The 20,612-nt window shown below is 43.7% G+C and overlaps 1 protein-coding gene across 3 annotated transcripts; it reads left to right on the top strand.

Annotated features, from left to right (window-relative positions):
• Positions 1-1,465: 1,465 nt before the first annotated feature.
• Positions 1,466-19,972, top strand: LOC308287504 (protein polybromo-1-like). 3 transcript variants are annotated; one of them, XM_080728700.1, is made up of 31 exons: positions 1,466-1,544; positions 2,340-2,493; positions 2,645-2,742; positions 3,111-3,258; positions 3,440-3,589; positions 4,136-4,252; positions 4,346-4,414; positions 4,539-4,637; positions 4,841-4,926; positions 5,180-5,265; positions 6,731-6,947; positions 7,590-7,731; positions 8,774-8,868; positions 8,986-9,259; positions 9,604-9,709; positions 10,135-10,331; positions 10,782-11,224; positions 11,339-11,550; positions 11,869-12,054; positions 12,371-12,528; positions 12,643-12,903; positions 13,109-13,254; positions 14,190-14,347; positions 14,493-14,676; positions 15,033-15,234; positions 15,346-15,547; positions 15,768-15,926; positions 16,379-16,534; positions 17,223-17,275; positions 18,340-18,436; positions 18,936-19,972. In XM_080728700.1, the coding sequence occupies exons 2-31, from the start codon at positions 2,353-2,355 to the stop codon at positions 19,097-19,099; spliced, it is 4,806 nt and encodes a 1,601-aa protein (XP_080584826.1). In that variant the 5' UTR covers positions 1,466-1,544; positions 2,340-2,352; the 3' UTR covers positions 19,100-19,972. The 3 variants fall into 3 exon arrangements, with proteins under 3 accessions (XP_080584826.1, XP_080584824.1, XP_080584825.1); XM_080728698.1 differs by lacking the exon at positions 16,379-16,534 and having other exon boundaries at positions 15,768-15,842; XM_080728699.1 differs by lacking the exon at positions 16,379-16,534 and having other exon boundaries at positions 11,872-12,054; positions 15,768-15,842.
• The last annotated feature ends 640 nt before the right edge of the window (positions 19,973-20,612 follow it).

The raw sequence follows: 20,612 nt of genomic DNA on the forward strand, positions 1-20,612 counted from the left end.
ACAACGTGTCGCATATAGCGACGCGTTGTGAAGATGGAGCTGCCAGGCAAGAGAAGAGTGAAGACCAAAGAGGAGGTTTATGGATTCGGTGAGAGAGGACATGCTGCAGGAAGATGCACAGAACAGAAACAGATGAAAGAAGAAGAAGATATGCCTCAATCAACCAAATGATGAAGAAACATTGTCTTGTTTAGTTGTTTTATTAAAGACAGATGAGATGATGATACTCTCAGTTCCTCAGTCAGAGAGCTGTGGAATTAAAAAGCACATTAATACACTAACATATGGCAGTCCACGGTGGCACTTTTCCTGATTTGTAATTTTGGATACATGGTCGGTTGTCCAGAAAAGGCTCTGGCCAGACTCTGGCCATTATAGAGGCATTATCATGGGCATTTGTGGCCATATGATAACATCAGCATAGTGAGGTGATTTGTAAAAAAAATAAAAAATAAAAGGGGGGGGGGGGGGGGGGGGGGGTGGTGCTATTTATGAGTTAATTTCATTAAATCCCAGGAAGATTGGCCAATGTGGGATGGGGCACGGGATATACAAAGACAGATGTAGAGCGGATAGCACAGCTCAAAAGCTTGGCTGAGACCATAGGCTGAGCCTGAAACCACAGTCTGATTTTGCATCGTATGTCTCTCCCCCCAGGCCCCCACTACGGGCTGGGGGCGACACCTGTAAGCAGGGAGTGTTGCACGAAGACCCTACGTCCTGCCGGTGGGGTCTCCTCACTGGCAGGTGAGTCAGTAGGATACAACAGTAGGATACAACAGCAGTGATAACACAGTATGTGTGTGAATTACATTTGGGAGTAAGAAAAAAAATGGGAATATGCTTCATGCAATATTATTTCTTTATGTCAGTGTGGGGCAGTGAAATACATTTTCATTGATTTTCAGTTGGAAACCACATGGGTCATCATGGGTTTAAATTAAATATTAGGTGCCAGTCTATGTTGCCAGACAGTTACCAGATTCCAGGGACTGGGTTACAGTGTCAAAATAAAATGAGTCCATGTAGCGTGATTGGAAATGACACCCGGGCTCCAGGGAAACCCCGCCCACCGAAGCTTTTGATTGGCTGAAGCGGAGCTAGGGAGCGCTCAATTGTAGTCGCTTGGACAGGGCGTTTATCGTGGGCTTGCCCAGGCCTTACGGCCTGGGCATAAATATAACGATTGCATTCACCACGGCTTCGTAACTCGCGCGGCGCTCCGCCGGCCGCGCGGCCCTGGCCCGCTCTTCGCGGCCACTCGCGCCTGCGGCGCTCGGGGGCGAAGAGCAGGACCAAGGTCCGCTGGCCTTCGCGCCGCTTGCAGTGTCGTGGACAATCAAGCGGCTCCGTCTGGAGCCCGGGTGTCATTTCCAATCACGCGTCCAGGTATGGTGGCACACAACACTTTTATTTTGAAAGACATAAGACATCCAAAAGGAAGTGATCGTAACACAGCCGCAAACTTAACTGTTTCATCCTCTCTCCACTATAATCGATAGATGATAGGCTTTTTTGTGAGTCTTGTAACGTAGTGACAAAAGGTAAGCACCTTTAATAATGTCAAGTGAATCAAACGGACGTATACGACCCACGAGAATGTTGGTTTGCTCAGCGTTGTGCTCACGGTTTGCATGCAGTGATGCCTTTGTGTCTCATCTTAAGATGCTGCAGACAGCTAGCCGTTACCGCTAGCCTTTAGCTGTCTGACTCCCTGCATATATTACTGTAACAGTGTGACGCTCAGTTGGTGGCCAAAGCCGCACAGCTGTCTGTGTTGCATAGCTTCTTGCTTCAGATCCATGCACACTGAGTTATGCAATAATCTTTAGGTATGCTGACATTTACCTACTGTAGACCCATGATTAAAATTGTATTAGTCTCTCATCATCCTTAAATTGGCATCACTGGTCCTGATGCGGTTGACATGGATTGACAGGTGATGATGGCATGAGATGAGAGAGTACTGCAGGTGTCAGCGGTCAAAAAACAATCCAGTCAATTACCAATAGCTAGTGACAGCTGTTAATCCGTGTGGTGCTCAGTCAGTGGAAGGCAGTGCCGCACAGGCGCACACTTTTGACACATTGTGACATAAAACATATTAAAAATATATAATTTATCAGTGCTTTATTATAGCAATTAAACAATAATGTAATTGATTGTAAATAATAATTATAAGCAAGCCATAGTGCTTTCTTAGGTTTCAATCCTATTAGTAGACCTTGTATCTGAATTTTACTGTCTTGTGCTTTTCCTTTGCAAAACTGCTAATAAAGTATTCAGTCAATCAATCAATCAAATTGTTGCGATTAAATCAAAATGCATCTTCGCCTCAGGGGTTCTGTCGTCATGGCCTTGAAAAGGAGAAGGACGACATCCCCGTGTAGCAGTGTGAGTGGAGGAGACTTCGAAGACAGCCAGCCGTCATCATCAGTGTCTTTCGCAGGGAGGAAGAGGAGAAGGCCTTCAAACATTCCAACTGTTGATCCTGTAAATTGGCATATTTTATGTTCTCTTTTCCACAACTGGATGTGTTGGTGTAGAATAGATTTAAAATGTTAAATGTCACTCAAATTATTTACTAAAGCGGTATAGCCTAGGGATGTACATACATTTCTTAATTTGGTCTTACCCCTTGCAGATTGCTGTGTGTCATGAACTTTATAACACAATCAGAGATTACAAGGATGACCAGGGCAGGATGCTATGTGAGCTGTTCATCAGAGCCCCCAAAAGAAGGTGAACGGTGGAAATTGTACATCCTCTGCACACAGCACTACACCAGGGGTCTTCAACCGGGGGTCCAGGACTATGTGTGATGGGGAACATTAGCCGAAAATAGCAGATTCTCAGAGAGTTGGTGTAGAGGGGAAAAGAGCAGACCAAGTACAGAATTTACTAAATATTGAAAAAAGGTTGACTGTCTGAAAATACACATTAGACATGAAACTATCTATTAAAACGTTTAATCTGCAACACAATTTTATACAATATGTAGTGGCGTCGAAAAGCATCGAAGACCCCTGCACTACACAGTTGATATAACAGATTCTTAAAGCCAAGTACTGTAGGTAGATTATACAAGTGTGCTTATTTCTTAAAACAAGGAATCAGCCCGACTATTACCACGTGGTGTCTCAGCCTATCGACATGATGAAGATCCAGCAGAAACTAAAGATGGAGGAGTACGACGACGTGGAGCAACTCACGCATGACTTTCAGCTTTTATTCAACAATGCAAAGACTTACTATAAGGTAACAACAACCTTTGTAACTGAATTAGTTGGCAACAGATGATATGATAGGTTAATGGTTATACTAGAAAAGTACTTTTGTTACAATAAATTATATATACAGTATATAAATATACACACACAGCATACACAAACAACATTTAATAGGTGATAAATCAAGTCTTTACATTGTGTGTGTGTAGCCAGAGAGTCCTGAGTACAGGGCAGCCTGTAGATTATGGGACCTGTACCTCCGAACCAAGAATGAGTTTGTTCAGAGAGGGGATTATGATGACGATGACGACGACGGGTACGACGTCCTGGATAATCCTGGAGGTTCTGCTGAGGACGAGGTGACTCGCTCTCACTCATATGTACTTTTTACACTACATTTGGTTGTTCGTCTTGAAATGTTTAATAATAAAAGTCAGTGATTCCCAACCTTTTTTTCCCTGGAGCCCCCCTTAAGACACCCCCCCCCCCCCCCACACACACACACACACACACACACACACACACACACACACACACACACACACACACACACAAACACATGCATGCACAGTCGCCCTCACAATCTGGTTTTTCAAACATGATAAGCACGTAAGCCCTGTACATACTTTTCGTACAACAAATAGTGAACATGTTACATGTCACATCATGAAGAGCTTGTACATCTGTTATTTTCGCTATTTCTGCAATCTTCTTTTTAATTACTCACAAATGCAAGTAATGTTTTTGTGCAACGTGTTTAACACTTTGAACTACGTCACAACAACAGACAAGGCCCCTGTGATCTTTGGCGCACCTCCCCCAAGGGTGGCCCGAACCCCAGATTGGGAACCACCGATACAAGTGATATTTCCTCATTATAAAGTGATTTTGTTTAATTTTGACAGAATGCACCCACATGCTTGAAAGAGGTTCTTGAGCAGATCCTCGATCACGTGTTGTGTTATGCCGAACCTTCTGGCCGTCTACTCAGTGAGCTTTTCCAGAAGCTGCCCTCCAAAGTGGTATGTGTGTACTATCTGTATTACTTTGCAGTAAGTGGCAGTATGAGAATAAAGCAGCATGGCTTTGACAATGCAGGTTTTGCTTTTTGTCAGCAATACCCAGACTATTATGCCATCATTAAGGAACCGATAGATCTGAAACTCATCGCACAAAAGATTCAGGTATGCCATTGTGCTTTTTTCATTTTGTGTTTTGGATATATTGTATGTTACATGCAGCAGATTTCGAGAAATTGAATTACCGGTAATATAATTGTATCTTGGATGTTTTGTCTTGTTTTACTAGATGAACAACTACAGAAGTGTTAGTGCCATGGCTAAAGACATAGATCTACTGGTAAAGAATGCCAAAACATATAATGAACCTGGATCACAGGTTTTTAAGGTAAATGAGAGTGTGTGTGTGTGTGTGTGTGTGTGTGTGTGTGTGTGTGTGTGTGTGTGTGTGTGTGTGTGTGTGTGTGTGTGTGTGTGTGTGTGTGTGTGTGTGTGTGTGTGTGTGTGTGTGTGTGTGTAGCACTTAGTAGTACTGTACTTGTATATGAAGTCCAAAATACTTTTGAGTGATAATCCACTTCTTTGCTGAAGGATGCAAATTCCATCAAAAGGATTTTTCAACTAAAGAGGGCTGACATGGAACACTCAGAACCCGTCAAGTCCAGCATTCGCATTAGGTACCCTTTTCACATTGGAAAGCATGTGGAATAAAGTCCTGTTAACTTATATGGATGATATGAACGTTTCATGTCACGGTTATTGTGGCCAAAATACTTGTAGAGCTTGCCTACTAAAGAACTGTATCCAATTATTTTCACACACCGTTTTTTCTTTAATAAACAATATTAAATTATAATTGTCCCATGTCTCTGTCTCTCTCTCTCTCTCTCTCTCTCTCTCTCTCTCTCTCTCTCTCTCTCTCTCTCTAAGGAACAGAAGGACAGCCCAGGGAGACCGGCTCTCTGCCATAACCATGGCACTCCAGTATGAAAGTGATGAGGAAGGCATTCTCTCTGGTATAGCTTTTGACCCTTATTTTTGGCATCTGTCAGTCACTGGACATTTATATACAAGGCATCAATAAGTCCTTCTAATCTAGGCAAATGCCTTGTTAAAAAGAAAGTCAACGGACTGTGGTGCTCTCAGGTGGTCAGGGAGGGCATACCACAGCCGAGGAGCAGCTGAGCAGAAGGCCCGGTCCCCCATTCGTGGTGAGATTCGTCATTATTGGTTTTGAGTGTGTTCGAGTTTCCAGAGCGAAGGGAGCGGGTGGAGGTAGGGGGTTCGATGAATTCCTTTAGAACGAAGGGGGCGTGGCTGTGGATGCACTGATGGGTAAGGAGGGAGACCTTGTACTCTGTACAATGAGACACACAACAGTCGCTTGACAAGGACAACTGTAACCTAGGACAACTTTTACCTAACTTAACCCTTTTAGGCCTGAACACATTATGACGCAATATTTTATGCATTAAAAATATAAAAAAATAGCAGATATACAAGCTCACAGCGCGGCACCGAGTGCCGCGCTGCGAGCTTGTAGATCTGCTATTTTTGAAAAATCGTGAGAATTAGAATTTTGACCCGATTCTATAAGTGTCTTTTGAATCCTTCTAAGATTTTTGGGAAAAAAAACTAATGTTTCTATGGCAGCAATCTGGCCAGCCATCATCAAAGAAAAGGTCCTTTTCACTTAACTGGAGCTCAGTTAGTCTGTTCTTGAGAGACTACTATGTCAGTGGTGCTCAAACCTTTACATGTGAAGGACCCCCAAAATGATATTTATTTGGCCACAGACCCCCATTTCAAAATATCTAGTTCCAGGGACCACCCAGAAGCAAAATTTGAGTTACAAACGTTCGCTTTGAAAATACATATATTCAAAGATTTGCACACATTTTCACGACTTTTTCAAAAATAGCAGATCTACAAGCTCGCAGCGCGGCACTCGGTGCCGCGCTGTGAGCTTGTATATCTGCTATTTTTCACTGGTTAAAGCATTCAATAATTCTAACCCTAAATGGGTTAACTGGAACAATAGTTGCACTGACCAATGGACACTTTTTTTTCCGCTTGTGTTTGACATGGTGAGATACTTGACAGACCAGCATTGACTGTTATGAACACTTTTGTTTGGCACTGCATTGATAAGTTGTTCTTTAAGTGTTGCTCCTTGTGTTGTGACGTGATACTTATGTGCGTTGACTGTTTTTGACGCTTTATGTATATATTCTTCTTTTATTGTGCCTTGCTTTTTTACTGTACACAACAGTACTTTTTTTTTCTTTTCATACTTCTCTGTAACTGTGTAAAGTAAACCTTAAACTGCTGTGCTGCCTCTGGGTGACTGATCTTCCCCCTTGGGATAATAAAGGTATCTATCTATCCTAGAGGAGACTGGAAGCCGGTGTAGTGAATGGAGTGTATGGGTGTGATATGTTCATATTTCCGCCCTCAACGTCAGTGTTTTGTGTTGCTCAGGCTCTGTGCACTACGACGAGGGGGAGTCGGAGGCAGAGAGCCTGCACTCCAGCATGGACATGAGCAACCCCATCTTCAGGCTGTACGAGGCGGTGCGAGGGGGCAGGAACAGCCAGGGCCAGCTGATCTCTGAACCCTTCCTGCAGCTGCCCTCCAGGAAGGACTACCCAGACTACTACCAGCAGATCAGCCAGCCCATCTGCCTCTTTCAGATCAGGTATGTATGGGCAAAAAAAAAACTAGAATCTCAGATCAACTTGTTCCTTCCTAACTACACCAGTGGTTTCCAACCATTTTCATATCAAGGTCCATTTTTTATTCGGAATTTGAGCCATGGACCACCATTTGATGAGATTGAGCACCTCAGACCCAAAACGTAGATTTTTTTTGTTATCGTTGGATAAGATTTTGTCCAGAATTCCATGCTGTATTGAGGTGGTACCATAGTTAGGAGAGACAATAGGCAAACATTGATCAAAGTAACGATACAAGTGGATATTTGGAACACATTAATGTTAGAAACACAATATCACTATTACTATAGTGTTTTATTTGTGATATATGTGTATATGTCTAATAATGTCCACTGCCTTCTGTGAATTTGATCAATCCAGCGATGCAACCATTCTAGTCAACAATACAAAACTCTGCCTATTCTGATATTCAAACTACATACTGGTGCTAGTTAGTTTTCAGTTTTGCTTTGTTGGTATTGTTGTTGTTTTTTTTGCTTTTTGTTTCAACACAATTCTCTCTTTTTATTTTCCATCCCCGTGGCATTCAGACACACACATACTGTACACAATACGGTATTTCTGTCCCCTCCTTCCCAAATGTGAGAGCCCGTAATTCCCCACAGGAACAAGATGAAGAGCGGCGAGTATGAGAGCGTGGAGCACCTCGACGCAGATCTGACTCTGATGTTTGAGAACGCCAAACGCTACAACATGCCTCACTCCTCCATCTACAAGCGGGCGCTCAAACTCCAGCACGTTCAGCAGGTCGGTTCCTGCTATAGCATCCTTTTCAAGTCTGAGGAGGTGTTCATATTTTGTTGCTTTCGGGTAGAAAAGATTTTCAGGAAATGGGAAAAAGAACCTGCGTTCCAATGGATCTAATGTAGTTATTATTTAGTCACAAGATCATGTTAATACTTATCGCTTCGCTCTAAACTACTTTCGCTTTCAGAACGTTTCAAAGATAGCCAATCTACAAGCTCACAACGTTTTGCATAACGACACATTGTACTCAAGAAATTGCGTAGACACTCATGTCACGCTCGTCTCATGTGGTCTATGACGTCAAACATCTATGATTTCAGACATCAGTCATCTCCATATATTTGGAAAATATGGCCAGATTTTGTCCAGCTTAAACAACCAACCAGGCCTGTGCATTTTTCAATGTTGATCTGATGCCAAAGGGGCAGCACTCGGCCAGCAGTCTGCTGTCACCCAGGCATATGCGTGCATGCGCCCATGTGCGCGACCTTGCTTCTTGCCATTTGGGCGTCTTAACTTCTTCGGTGCCATATTTAAAGTGGGACCTCTTATATTGCCGGTTCGCCAACAAAGGGTTAAAAAAATAGTGTGCACGCTGGTGCACACATTCGTGCACAGATCATGCACTATGCATGTGCATGCTTTTCACAGCTTTCAAACAAAAAAATCCGCTTGGAAATCCGTTCAGGCATTCAGGAGAAGGCAGCCCTTATGTTTTCTTCAAATGTAAACAAACATGGCTGCCATGTTTGAAAGATGGGGTTGGTATGGGGGTTAAACATGCAATTTCGCGATCATGGCTAGTACACTGTTGGAGGTCCACATTTTTTTTTTTCAAAAACATTTTTTTCAAAAAAAAAATATATATATATATATATATATTTTTTTAAAAAGACGTCCAGAAGACGTCTGGCAGGGAGGTCCATAGTTAAAAAGACGTTTTTATTATAGAAAACGTCTTTTTTGGCAGGGTATGAGTTAAAGGTATTAATTTATTTTACTGTACACCTATATCACTTAATATGACATAATCTCCATCTAGCTGAAGAAAAAGGAACTTCTGCAGAGGGATGACGATGACGGGGACAGCATGCTCTCCTCTGCCACGTCTGACACGGGCAGCTTGAAGAGAAAAAGGTAGACCCACCTGGGCTCTATTTTAACCCTCCTAGCTTCCCCCTTTCTCTCCAGAAAAGAGAAGATTAGCTTGTCTGACGTTTTTGCTTGTTGATCTCTTGTCCAACCACTTTGAAGCCACAAGAAGAACACCAAGAAGAACCGCATGAAAGTCCTGTTCAACGCCGTGACCGAGGCTCGGCTGAGCGGCCGAAGACTGTGTGAACTCTTCATGGTCAAGCCCTCCAAGAAGGACTACCCTGACTACTACAAGGTCATCCTGGAGCCCATGGACCTGAGAACCATCGAGTACAACATCCGATCGGAGAAGTACGCGACTGAGGAAAACATGATGGATGACTTCAGGCTCATGTTCCGCAATGCACGACACTACAACGAGGAAGGCTCCCAGGTACAGCATAGCAGCCCCTGTTTATGTTAATAAAAGTGTTGAGCCTGTAAAATCACCAGGGTTGATTTAAACGTATTGTTTTTAAATGTCTTCGAGTCATTATTATACGCTTCACTATAGAACTATGAATATTTCCTATATAAATCGAATACTTAACATAGGACCCGAATGGAAACAAGCCCGCTAGGACTTTCTGCTGTGTTTTCCTTTTAGACCAAGTGTTCGACTGTACTCTGTTGCTGTTTGCATTTCTGTCTAATAAAGTATCCAATCAATCAAAATAAGAGAGATATTTCCAAATCAACCAAATGCCCCTTGCTAAGAACATCTTGTCCCTATTCTAGGTCTATAATGATGCTGAGATCCTGGACAAAGTTTTGAAGGACAGACGCAGGGAACTTGGCCCAGTGACCGATGATGACGACATGATGTCCCCTAAGTTAAAAATAAGTACGTTCCTAGGCAAGCAGATCGCGTTAACCTTGCGGATACAGCGTCCCCATAGGCGATTCTAGCCTCTTCTAGCAGGGGGTGCAAGACATGGGTTCCTCTGCACGCGCTTATGAGCGCAACTTAAGCGAAAATATTCGGGATGTTTTAACGCGTCACTAAGGTTTATTTTTTTACCTAACACAATATAAACAAAAACAGGTGATTTTTCTAGACACAATGAGCATATTTGTCTATATGATTTATTAGTTATTTTGCAACAACTTGTGTGTAAAATACATTTACTTACTTGAGTACCCCCTGGTGGCCATGGGGTGCAAGTGCACCCTTTGCACCCCCTATAAAATCGCCTATGAGCGTCCCGATACCAACAAAATACAAATACATAGACTAATAATGCTAACTCACGCACACTTTGATTGCAGGGAAGAACAGCATCACTTTGAAGAAATCCAAGTACCTGACCCCCTTGCAGCAGAAGTTGAACGAGCTGTACGAGGCGGTCAAGACCTACACGGATAAGCGCGGCCGCCGCCTCAGCACCATCTTCCTGCGGCTGCCCTCCCGCGCCGAGCTGCCCGACTACTACCTCGCCATCAAGAAACCCATGGACATGGAAAAGGTCAGTGGTGTCAAGTAACCAAGTACATTTACTTAAGTACAATTTTGATTTATTTGTAATCGAGTATTTCCAATTTCCAATACTTTTACTTCTACTCCACTACATCTCGGATCCAAGTATTGCACTTTTACTCCACTACATTTATTTGAAAACATTAGTTACTTTGTAGATTTTGATTATTATTACAAAACATACATTAACCACTTCAGCCTTATATGCATTTCGGACAAATGAAAATCGCGATGCATTGTGAGCTTTTACATAGTAATTTAACTTTTGGTACTTTAAATACATTTTGATACCAACAATACTTTTGTACTTTTACTCAAGTAAACTTTGAATTCCGGTCTTTTTTCTTGTAACAGAGTATTTGCAGTATTTTACATTGCAGTATTGATACTTTTACTCAAGTGAAAAAATATGAGTACTTTTTCCACCCTCTGGGAACAGGTCAAGAACCACATGCTGGCCAACAAGTACCAGGACGTGGATGCGCTGGTGGAGGACCTGGTCCTCATGTTCAACAACGCCTGCACGTACAACGAGCCCGGGTCCCTGATCTACCGCGACGCCCTGGTGCTCCACCGTGTGCTGCTGGAGACGCGGCGCGACCTGGAGGGGGGCGAGGACACCCACGTGCCCGACGTGGCCCGCCTCATCCAGGAGCTGGTCCGCAGCCTGTTCGTGTCGGTGCTGGGCCACCAGGACGACGAGGGCCGCTGCTACAGCGACTCGCTGGCCGAGATCCCCGCGCTGGACCCCGTCGCCCCGGACAGGCCCCGCCTCAACTTCGAGGTGATCCGGGCCAACGTGGACCAAGGCCGCTACAAGAGGCTGGACGTGTTCCAGGATCACATGTTCGAAGTGCTGGAGAAGGCCAGGCGGCTGAATAGGTAAATGTGCATAGTCGTCTACTGTATAGCTAATTGTCTCTTCTCGTGAAGGTCTGCCTCCCAAGCTCATGACACGACATAGCTGTTGAGTGTCACACCTTGTGTTTATTTTAGGACGGACTCTGAGATCTTTGAGGACGCTGTGGAACTGCAGCAGTTCTTTATCCGGATTAGGGATGAGTTGTGTAAAAATGGAGAGATCCTGCTCTCGCCCGCGCTCAGCTACACGTCCAAACACCTGCACAGCGACGTGGAAAAAGAGAAGAAAGGGAAGCTCCCCAAGGAGTACGAGGAGGATAAGCTCAAGAGAGAGGAAGAGAAAAAAGGTATACTGCTGTGCTGTTGTTAACATACTCTGGTAACCCATCTCATGTCGTCTTAATGGATGTATATAATAAATGGGATTGTATGTATGATATCAGATGTCATGGATGTCTTAGGACTTTCACATAACGAATAACTGAGTAAGCATGTTTTGGCTCTCACAGCATATCTCCATATACAGTACATGCCATGGATCTCCATATATAGGGGTAACTGGTCCGATATACATTACTGGCCAGATGGCAAAGACATGGCGTGCTTGTCGCCCTGAGGCGTCTTACTAGTATAGTATTTCTACCTAGCGTGTTGTTAATTTCCAGAAGCTGAGAAAGGTGATGACTCTGTTGGCGGCGTGTGGCAGTCAAGCCTACAACGCACCTACAGCCAGGACTGCAGCTTTGAGGATAACATGTACCATGTGGGAGATTACGTCTATGTTGAGCCTGCGGAGACCAAGCTCCAGCCTCACATCATCTGCATAGAACGTCTTTGGCAAGACGATGCTGGTCAGTCCCTCTTTAACTCATTGACTGCTCTATCACGAGTTTCCTGTGTTGATTGTTGTTTGACGCCACCATTTTATTATTATTATTATTTTTATTTTTTACTTCCTAGTTCCTACTATCTACTAGGCATGATCGCGATCACGAAATTGCATGTTTGACCCCCAGACCAACCCCATCTTTCAAACATGGCAGCCATGTTTGTTTACATTTGAAGAAAACATAATGGCTGCTATCTCATGAATGGGGGTGATAGGGCATGCACAAATCCACTCTAGCTGAACTTAAGGCAATCTTTCTTCACTTATTCTAATTCCAGGTGAGAAGTGGTTGTACGGTTGCTGGTTCTACAGGCCCAGTGAAACATTCCATCTCGCTACACGCAAGTTCCTCCAGAAGGAGGTTTTTAAGAGTGACTATTACAACAAAGCTCCCGTCAGCAAGATTCTGGGCAAGTGTGTGGTCATGTTTGTGAAGGTAAGTGCATGCTTTCTTCTTTTTCCAAGTCTGTTGAACCACAGCTTTTTTTTTTTATTATAAAAGTCTGTCTGTTCAGCTTTGAGCAAAGATATTTGCCTGGGCGGCTTGCAGGACTACTTCAAACTCCATCCAGAGGGTTTCAGGGCTGAGGACGTCTATGTCTGTGAGTCACGCTACTCTGCCAAGGCCAAGTCATTCAAGAAGATCAAGATGTGGACCATGCCCTTGAGCTCCGTTAGGTTTGTTCCAAGACAGGTGCCGCTGCCCGTGGTCCGTGTGGCTTCCATGTTTGCCCCCAAACACGAACACGAAGACATTAAGCCCCCAGACCTGACTGAAGACAGCAAAGTGACAGATGTCTTTGTCGATAAGGTACGTTCTGAGCATCTAAAAGTAGAAAATGTATGAAATGGACATCAACTTAACATAGAGAATCATATGGTGTGTGTGTGTGTGTGTGTGTGTGTGTGTGTGTGTGTGTGTGTGTGTGTGTGTGTGTGTGTGTGTGTGTGTGTGTGTGTGTGTGTGTGTGTGTGTGTGTGTGTGTGTGTGTGTGTGTGTGTGTGTGTGTGTGCAGGAGAGGGAGGATGTACCCTTTGATATGACCAATGGAGAGCCAGGGTCTCAGTACTATGAACAGCTCTGTTACAACAATTTTTGGCTTAAAGTGGGAGACTGTGTCTACATCGGATCCCATGGACTGGCGCGCCACCGAGTGGGCAGGTAGAGGAAATTGTGTGCTGCATACATTATGGTGGAAATACTTAATCCATTTTTCTTTTCTTTTTTTTTTCTTTTTTGATCTTCCCAGTGTCTCTTCCAGCCCCCCCAAAAAAACATTCATTAACTCTAAGCCTTGCCTTTCATTTCAGTGATTTTCTGAGTGAGTGTGTCCGAACGGTTCTCTTCTGAAATGAGGACTGGTGTGAGGGGCCAGGGCCCATTTCCTATTGGGCCCCCTAGAGAAGGGGGCAGTACTTTTTGTGAGGCTATATTCTATTGAGACTATGTATATATGGGTGGAACCATGAGGTAAAGTGGTACTAAAATTGAAACGATACAGAGAAGATTACAATTGACTCTACATGGTTTTCATCGTGGTTCTCTAATATCCTCTGTATCGTTCCAATTTTAGCCCAAAGACAGCGCCCCGTTGCCAACAAAGGGAATTTTGGTATTGCATCTGAAACAGCTTGGAATTAGAGACTGACAGAAAATGAAATTTCAATATCCGAGTGTTTGTTTAAGCTAAAATTATAAGTATATTTATGAATATATAGAGCTTGATTGAAGAAGGGCTAGGAAAATATCCACCTGTTTCCGCCAGAATTTACTGTAGCATTATTTGTGGGACACTTCCGGTTAACAGCAGACATACAAACTCACGTCGCGTCACAGTTGCAGCCGCCGTGAGCTTGTAGATCACACTCGGCTGCGGCGCCGGAAGCTGCCTGCACCCTCTGCGCAATGCACGATGGGACTTTGGAAAGTTGTGGATATAGTTTGATTTTTGTGAATTGTTTTCATCTTAAAAGGTGAGGCTTGATTAATCTGGGGCACATCATTCTCTGTGGCCGAGTACCTGACCAACTCATGTCCAGTTTACCAAGTAGGCTATAGAGGCTTTTAAGTGGTTAACATTTTGTTCTACCGAACAGGATCGAGAAGATGTGGGTGCGAGATGGAGCAGCTTACTTCTTTGGTCCCATCTTCATTCATCCAGAGGAAACAGAACACGAGCCCACTAAGATGTTCTACAAGAGGGAAGTGTTCCTAAGCAACCTGGAGGAGGCTTGTCCCATGACCTGCATCATAGGTGTCCTCTTCATGTCCTTCTGAAGTGAAGAATACATTTACTGTAGCCAAAAGTTTGAGAGTTCATATGTGTTGGTTCAGTGCCACTGTGCCACATTTGCCATTTGTTTTGTTTTTCTAGTTTTTCTCTCTTTTGTTCGGCACAGGAAAATGTTGGGTGTCTTCTTTCAAGGACTATCTGTCATGCCGCCCAACTGAAGTGCCTGAAGAGGACATTCTACTGTGCGAGAGTCGCTACATTGAGAGCGAGAAGCAGATGAAGAAGTTCAAGGGCCTCAAGCGCTTCTCCCTCTCTGGGAAGGTGGTGGAAGATGAGGTCTACTATTTTAGGTGAGAGGCTTCGAACAGGGCAAGGGTGGGGGCGCCTTTATGTGTGGTGGGAATGAGTTCCAAAGGGGAGGGGGCTGCAACTCAGAAATCCCTATCACGCCAGGTGTGTTTCTTTGTTTTGAGGATGTCCAAGAGGTTGGCATCCCCAGAGCTGAGGGAGTGGGAAGTGGGAAGGGACGTGGTGTTTGAGCACGTCAGAGAAGTATCTGGGAGTCTAGTATCTGGGAGTCTGGTTGTTGAGGGCTTTGTAGGAGATAAAGATTATCATGGTAAAAATAAGTATTATTTAGTCTTTAGTCTTTAGTTTAGTTCTTCTTTTTTTTGTCTAGTATATTTCTCACCTCCGTTTCACACAGGAAGCTCATAGTGCCCCAGAAGGAACCATCTCCCCTGCTGAACAAGAAGATTGAGATGCTGGAGGCCAAGTTTGCCGACATGACCGACGAGGAACTGGAGGACCTGGGCGAGGACGATGGCGAGCTAGGGGAGCGCTCCCTCCCTCAGCTGCAAACCGCCTTGTCTACCGACATGGATATCATGCCTTACACTCCTCCTCAGGTCAGAGCTGTGGATTTGTTACTCATGATGTAAAAAAGAAAAGTCGACAAGCTGATGTGTAAATGTGGAAGAATTTCTTTTAAATCGCTTAAGTCGCTTTTTTTTGTCCAGTCAACACCGAAGTCCATAAAAGGCCTTTCGAAGAAAGAGGGCTCGAAGCGAAAGATCAACATGAGTGGCTATATCCTCTTCAGCAGTGAAATGCGGGCCGTCATCAAGGCCAGGAATCCAGACTTCTCCTTCGGGGAGCTGAGCCGCTTGGTGGGAACAGAGTGGAGGAACCTGGAGGGAACCAAGAAAGCAGAGTATGAAGGTGAGCAGAGAGCCTCAGTTCTTCCAATTCTAATGTATTGTGATTTTGACCCATCCTCAGTCAAAGACGTGTGTGTGTGTGTGTGTGTGTGTGTGTGTGTGTGTGTGTGTGTGTGTGTGTGTGTGTGTGTGTGTGTGTGTGTGTGTGTGTGTGTGTGTGTGTGTGTGTGTGTGTGTGTGTGTGTGTGTGTGTGTGTGTGTGTGTGTGTGTGTGTGTGCAGAGAGAGCAGCTAAAGTGGCCGAGCAGCAGGAGCGCGAGAGGGCAGCCCAGTATCAGGCTTCCCCTGCAAGAGCAGGTACCCCAGTATGGGCACTGTTGGGTGTGGTGCCTCCCGCAACCCCCATGGGAATGATTAGTCCCAGCATGACGCCTGTGTCAGGTAACCCCTCACAGTTGCAGCTGGGTCCCAATGGGGACGCTCGGGAGTCTGGCATAAGAAGCTGAACTGCTAGAATTAACTGGCCTTTCATTAAGTTTCATTATCGCTCCACCTTCAGCATGGGCTCCATACATCTGTGCTCTTGCCTCACTGCATGCAAAGTTCATTCAAACAAAAGCTAATTGACCTGTCTTTCTACTGGCTTACTAGATCCATTAGTGTGTGAACAGTGCTTTGCTTAAAAGTGCTGACTTCTTTGTAGTGTGCATTTCCATCACCCTTTCTTCTTCTTGTTTTTACACCTCTGTAGTCCGGTCTGTAGATTTCACTGAGACATGTACAGTGAAAATGAACATACTGCTGCATGTTGGCTGGCACAGCAGACGTTGCACGTCTCACCGATTTGCATGTGTCTGTTGTGTGTGTATTACTACCGTCCCTCCCTGAGCTAGGTGCATATAGGCCAGCTATGATGCCCTGGCTGCAGGGCCCATTTGAAGGCATGTTTAGTATGACTGGCACACCACAACATCGCATGGAGGGGCGTGTCCTCTTGCCCCGACATCTCCTGCCCGTTATGCCTGGGTTCCCTGGAATGCCATACCTTGGTAAGAGGCGAGCGCTGTCATTATTAAGCCACTCCACTTGCCACGCAGTTGCTTCCTGTCTACCACTCTACCTTTGCTGGAGGGGCTACCTGTACCAATAGGCTCAGGTCCTTTAGTTATACTGACCAACTGGTTGACATCGCTCAGTCCAATGTCGAGTTAATTGCCATTAGATATCAGTTTGCTTGGAACCTCGACGGAGGTGTGGCCACAAAAGAGTACCAGGTCGAGTCGAGCTGGTACCATTTATTGGAAAAGAACAATTCATTAGATGAAGATAGGTAAAAAATACATTCCACTGACTGTGCCCAACTACAATTACAAGCCTTAAAGGTGCTGCAAGTGATACTTTTTGGTTAAAAAGGTTAAAGCTCTATCCCAACCTAAAAAAATATTTTATTTTTAGTAAATAGCTGGATAGACTGCGAGACTACTGTAACTGAACAGCACTCTATAGTCTACAGTATATAGCAATGATCTGAATATTGGGTTATTTAACACTTATACTTTAACAAAATCATATCACTTACACCACCTTTAATAATACTTCCGCCAATACACTGACACGCAAATAATATCTTGATAGTCATCAATGAAACATAAAAGATGACATTTTGTCAAATAAACAAACCAAAATCAAGGGGGTACAGTCAGTATACGGTTATTTCAAGACAGTATGTCTTCACAGGTGTCAGTGGCATGGGAGGTACTCCGGGGAACAACAACAACGCACCACCCCAGGTAAACTCTTTTCGTATTTAGAAAGTTAAGTATCTGGAAGGAGTGGAGGAAAACTAAATGAATTATTGTTAAGTATTTGGACAGAGTGGAGGACAACTGGAGGGATAGTTCACCCAAAACAAATATTTTCTATTGATTACTCACCCCCATGGATATTATTTTGTTTTTGTCGCATTCCTAACCCAATAATTTGATGAGATACAACAAGCCTGCTTTGTTCCCTATGGAGACACAAAGAGTCCTCAAATGTTTGGCTTAGGAATGCAACCAAATAACCATGACTTCAGGTTTCCATGGGGTGAGTAATCGATAGAAATCTAGAAGCAGTGCTCTTCCGAGTACAGGTCTCCGCCAGGTCTGGAAGGTTATTGTGGCCTTCTGGTGGCACTATATTAGGCCAATGTGAAAAGGGTGGCATTTGTTCCTCGGCCTATTGGGAATGTGCGTGCACAATTTCAACAAAATTGCACGCTGTGTTCATGTTTTAAGGCATTTTGTTCAAAAACGGACCAATCCTGCAAACTTTGGAAGACAATCTTGGCCAATCAGGATGGAATATGGAAAATCGGACAGATCCATGTCCATCTGTAGAGATACTGTCTACCGATTTGCGTATTTGGACAAAATCTGTAGGAGTGCTGTCAAAAAATTAGTTTTGCAAAAATCGGCCTCATGGTGGCACTATAACAGGCCCATGTGAAAATCCAGGGAGTGTGTGTGCACAGTTTGGCTGCGACCGGGCCAACGGTGCCGTAGATTAACTGGTAACAGACGGACACACGCACAGACGGACGGACGGACAGACAGACAGACAGATAGGGTGCAAAATATTATAAAAGTCATTTTGGGGGTGAACTATCCAAAACCCAATTAAAGCCAGCATTGCTATCACACATCATACAGATGTGCGTGTGCTGAGATGAATGAATTAACATGTGTTTTTCCAGCCGGGTATGACGGGTCCAGGGCAGCAGGCTCCACCCCCATACCCAGGACAAGGCCAGGTGGGGCAGCCTGCTCTGCAACAACCCTCAACACCTATGTTTGTGTCTCCACCTCCCAAGCCCCAGCGCCTACTGCACTCTGAGGCTTACCTGAAATACATCGAGGGCCTCACTCCTGAATCCAGCACCGTTAGCAAGTGGGATCAAGCCCTGTCAGGTAGATTTATTTTATTTTATTATATATATTTTTTTATTCTATTAAACAACGTTAAACTCATCAACAAGATCGTAGCTTTACAGAAAACTTGGGTTTTCCTCTTTGTATCTGGGTCAAATCGACCGGCTTCATCGGGACATGTAGCATTTTGCTAAGAGATAGGTTATATATAGTTTAATTTATATAAATGTATTTGTAAATTAATTTTCTCCATTGACTTTAATTAAAATTTTAACTTTTCCCAAATATGGAGATGACTGACATCATTACACAGTATATCCATATGGGCATAAAAGGGACAAGGACTGACACAGAGATCTCCATATATGGCCATTAATCTTTTAGTGAATACATTTTCCCCATTGACTTGAATGGGGAAAATCCAAATGGTAAGACGGAATTCTTTTGCAAGTGTGATTCGCATCACGGCAACCCAAACTTGCAATTTCCAATTGCTTCTTTCTAGTTATTATTAATTACCATGTTTGTCTGTTTGCAGCTCGAAAGAAAGACGTGCGTCTGACCAAAGAGCAGGAGAGCAGGCTGCCGTCCCACTGGCTGAAGAGCAAAGGAGCCCACAACACCATGGCGGACGCTCTGTGGCGGCTCCGCGACCTGATGCTGCGAGACACCCTGAACGTGCGACAAGCACACAACCTGTAGCCAGCTCACATAGAGCACCCAAGTCTGACGTCATTTACACATCCTACCTGGGTCAGGTTTTTTTCTGAATTCCCATAGACGTGTTTAAGCCATTAAGACCTGAGCCCGATTCTACAAATGTCTTCTAAATCTTTCCAAGGTTTTTGAAAAAAAGTATGTTTCTATGATCAATGGTGCTCAAACTTTTTAATGTCAAGTATGGACCCCTAGAATTATATTTATTTGACCACGGACCCCCATCTCAAAATATTTTATTACAGGGACCCAGAGAAAGAAAGATCTGAGTTACAAACGTTTGCTGAAAATAAATATATTCAAAGATTTGCACAAATCGAGAAAACGCTAATGTTACCGGTGCCAAATTTATTTAATTTTCTCCAGAAACAGACTGTACCAAATATGAGTGACTGACTATCGTAAAACCATACAGAGCCATTCATCACAATAGCGCCCGGATAAATTGTTTATTTTTGAACCACAATTCTTATACCAAACGATTCTAAGATGACCCAGTATTATTCTCCATAGAGAAATGACTTCCGTGACCCAGGGGATGAAAGAGTGACGTCAGGACTTCGATACTCTATTCTGAGCCTCTGCTCCTTAGCCTGTCAGACAGGAAAGGGTTAAGCTCTATAAAAGTGTTTATTTTGTGTTGTCAGAAGAACATTTTGTGTTTGTAATAATCATACAAGCCGTGTCCTGTGTTTATGCTGTTTTCTTAAACTTACATTTAAAATGTAATTGTTACCAAGTGCATTATTGTTATATGACTATTGTCATTTTCGTGATAGATGAATGTCTTGAAGTTGTCTCGTCTGTGTTGATTCAGACAGAGTTGACCTACTGTAGGGTGATGGTTTACATTTGCCACCTGGCTTGTATGAAAATAAACGAGAAGGTCATGGAATGAATTGCACAGTCGTGGGATTGATATTTTCTAATAAGAGGTTGAACGAGTTAAGACAAGACATTCTTTACATACCGGTACACTGTTTAGTCTAAGTAGAAACAGTTAATATTCTAGTTAATGATAATAATGGATTGCATTTTATCGCATTTACTATGCATATTGCAAACTCAAAGCGCTTTACAATGGTTCATTCATTCATACTTTGGGAGGTGAAGTGGCGAACAGTCAAGCCAGCGTCCTCACTTCCTAATGGAGGCAAGCAAACACCGACCGACCCATTGGAGGCAATGTAGGGTTCAATGTCTTGCCCAAGGACACTTCACATGTGGACAGTGGAACCGGGTTTCGAACCGCCGATCCACAGATCATTGGATGAACTGCTCTACCTCCTGAACTCTAATCTCCTGAGCCACAACCACCACTATTAGTGATACAGTCCATAATATAGTTAGTTAAATGTATTTAACAAACTTGATGCCCTGGTGTTTCAGTGCCATAAGAGTTTCATACGATACACTAATCCCTGAAAGAGTCCAAAAATTATATTGTTCTGATATGATAAAATGAACTGTAATAAGTCAGTTTTAGTTTTTCAAGAAA

This window comes from Nannobrachium achirus, assembly GCF_963921795.1.
Source record: "Nannobrachium achirus genome assembly, chromosome: 6".
Taxonomy (NCBI): Eukaryota; Metazoa; Chordata; class Actinopteri; order Myctophiformes; family Myctophidae; genus Nannobrachium; species Nannobrachium achirus.

Bases quoted from the DNA above. Each gene is read 5' to 3' on its own strand.
- LOC308287504 (XM_080728700.1), top strand. From the start codon at position 2,353: ATGGCCTTGAAAAGGAGAAGGACGACATCCCCGTGTAGCAGTGTGAGT. The intron at 6,948-7,589 runs GTATGTATGGGC...AATTCCCCACAG, and splicing joins ATCTGCCTCTTTCAGATCAG to GAACAAGATGAAGAGCGGCG. The intron at 8,869-8,985 runs GTAGACCCACCT...ACCACTTTGAAG, and splicing joins GGCAGCTTGAAGAGAAAAAG to CCACAAGAAGAACACCAAGA.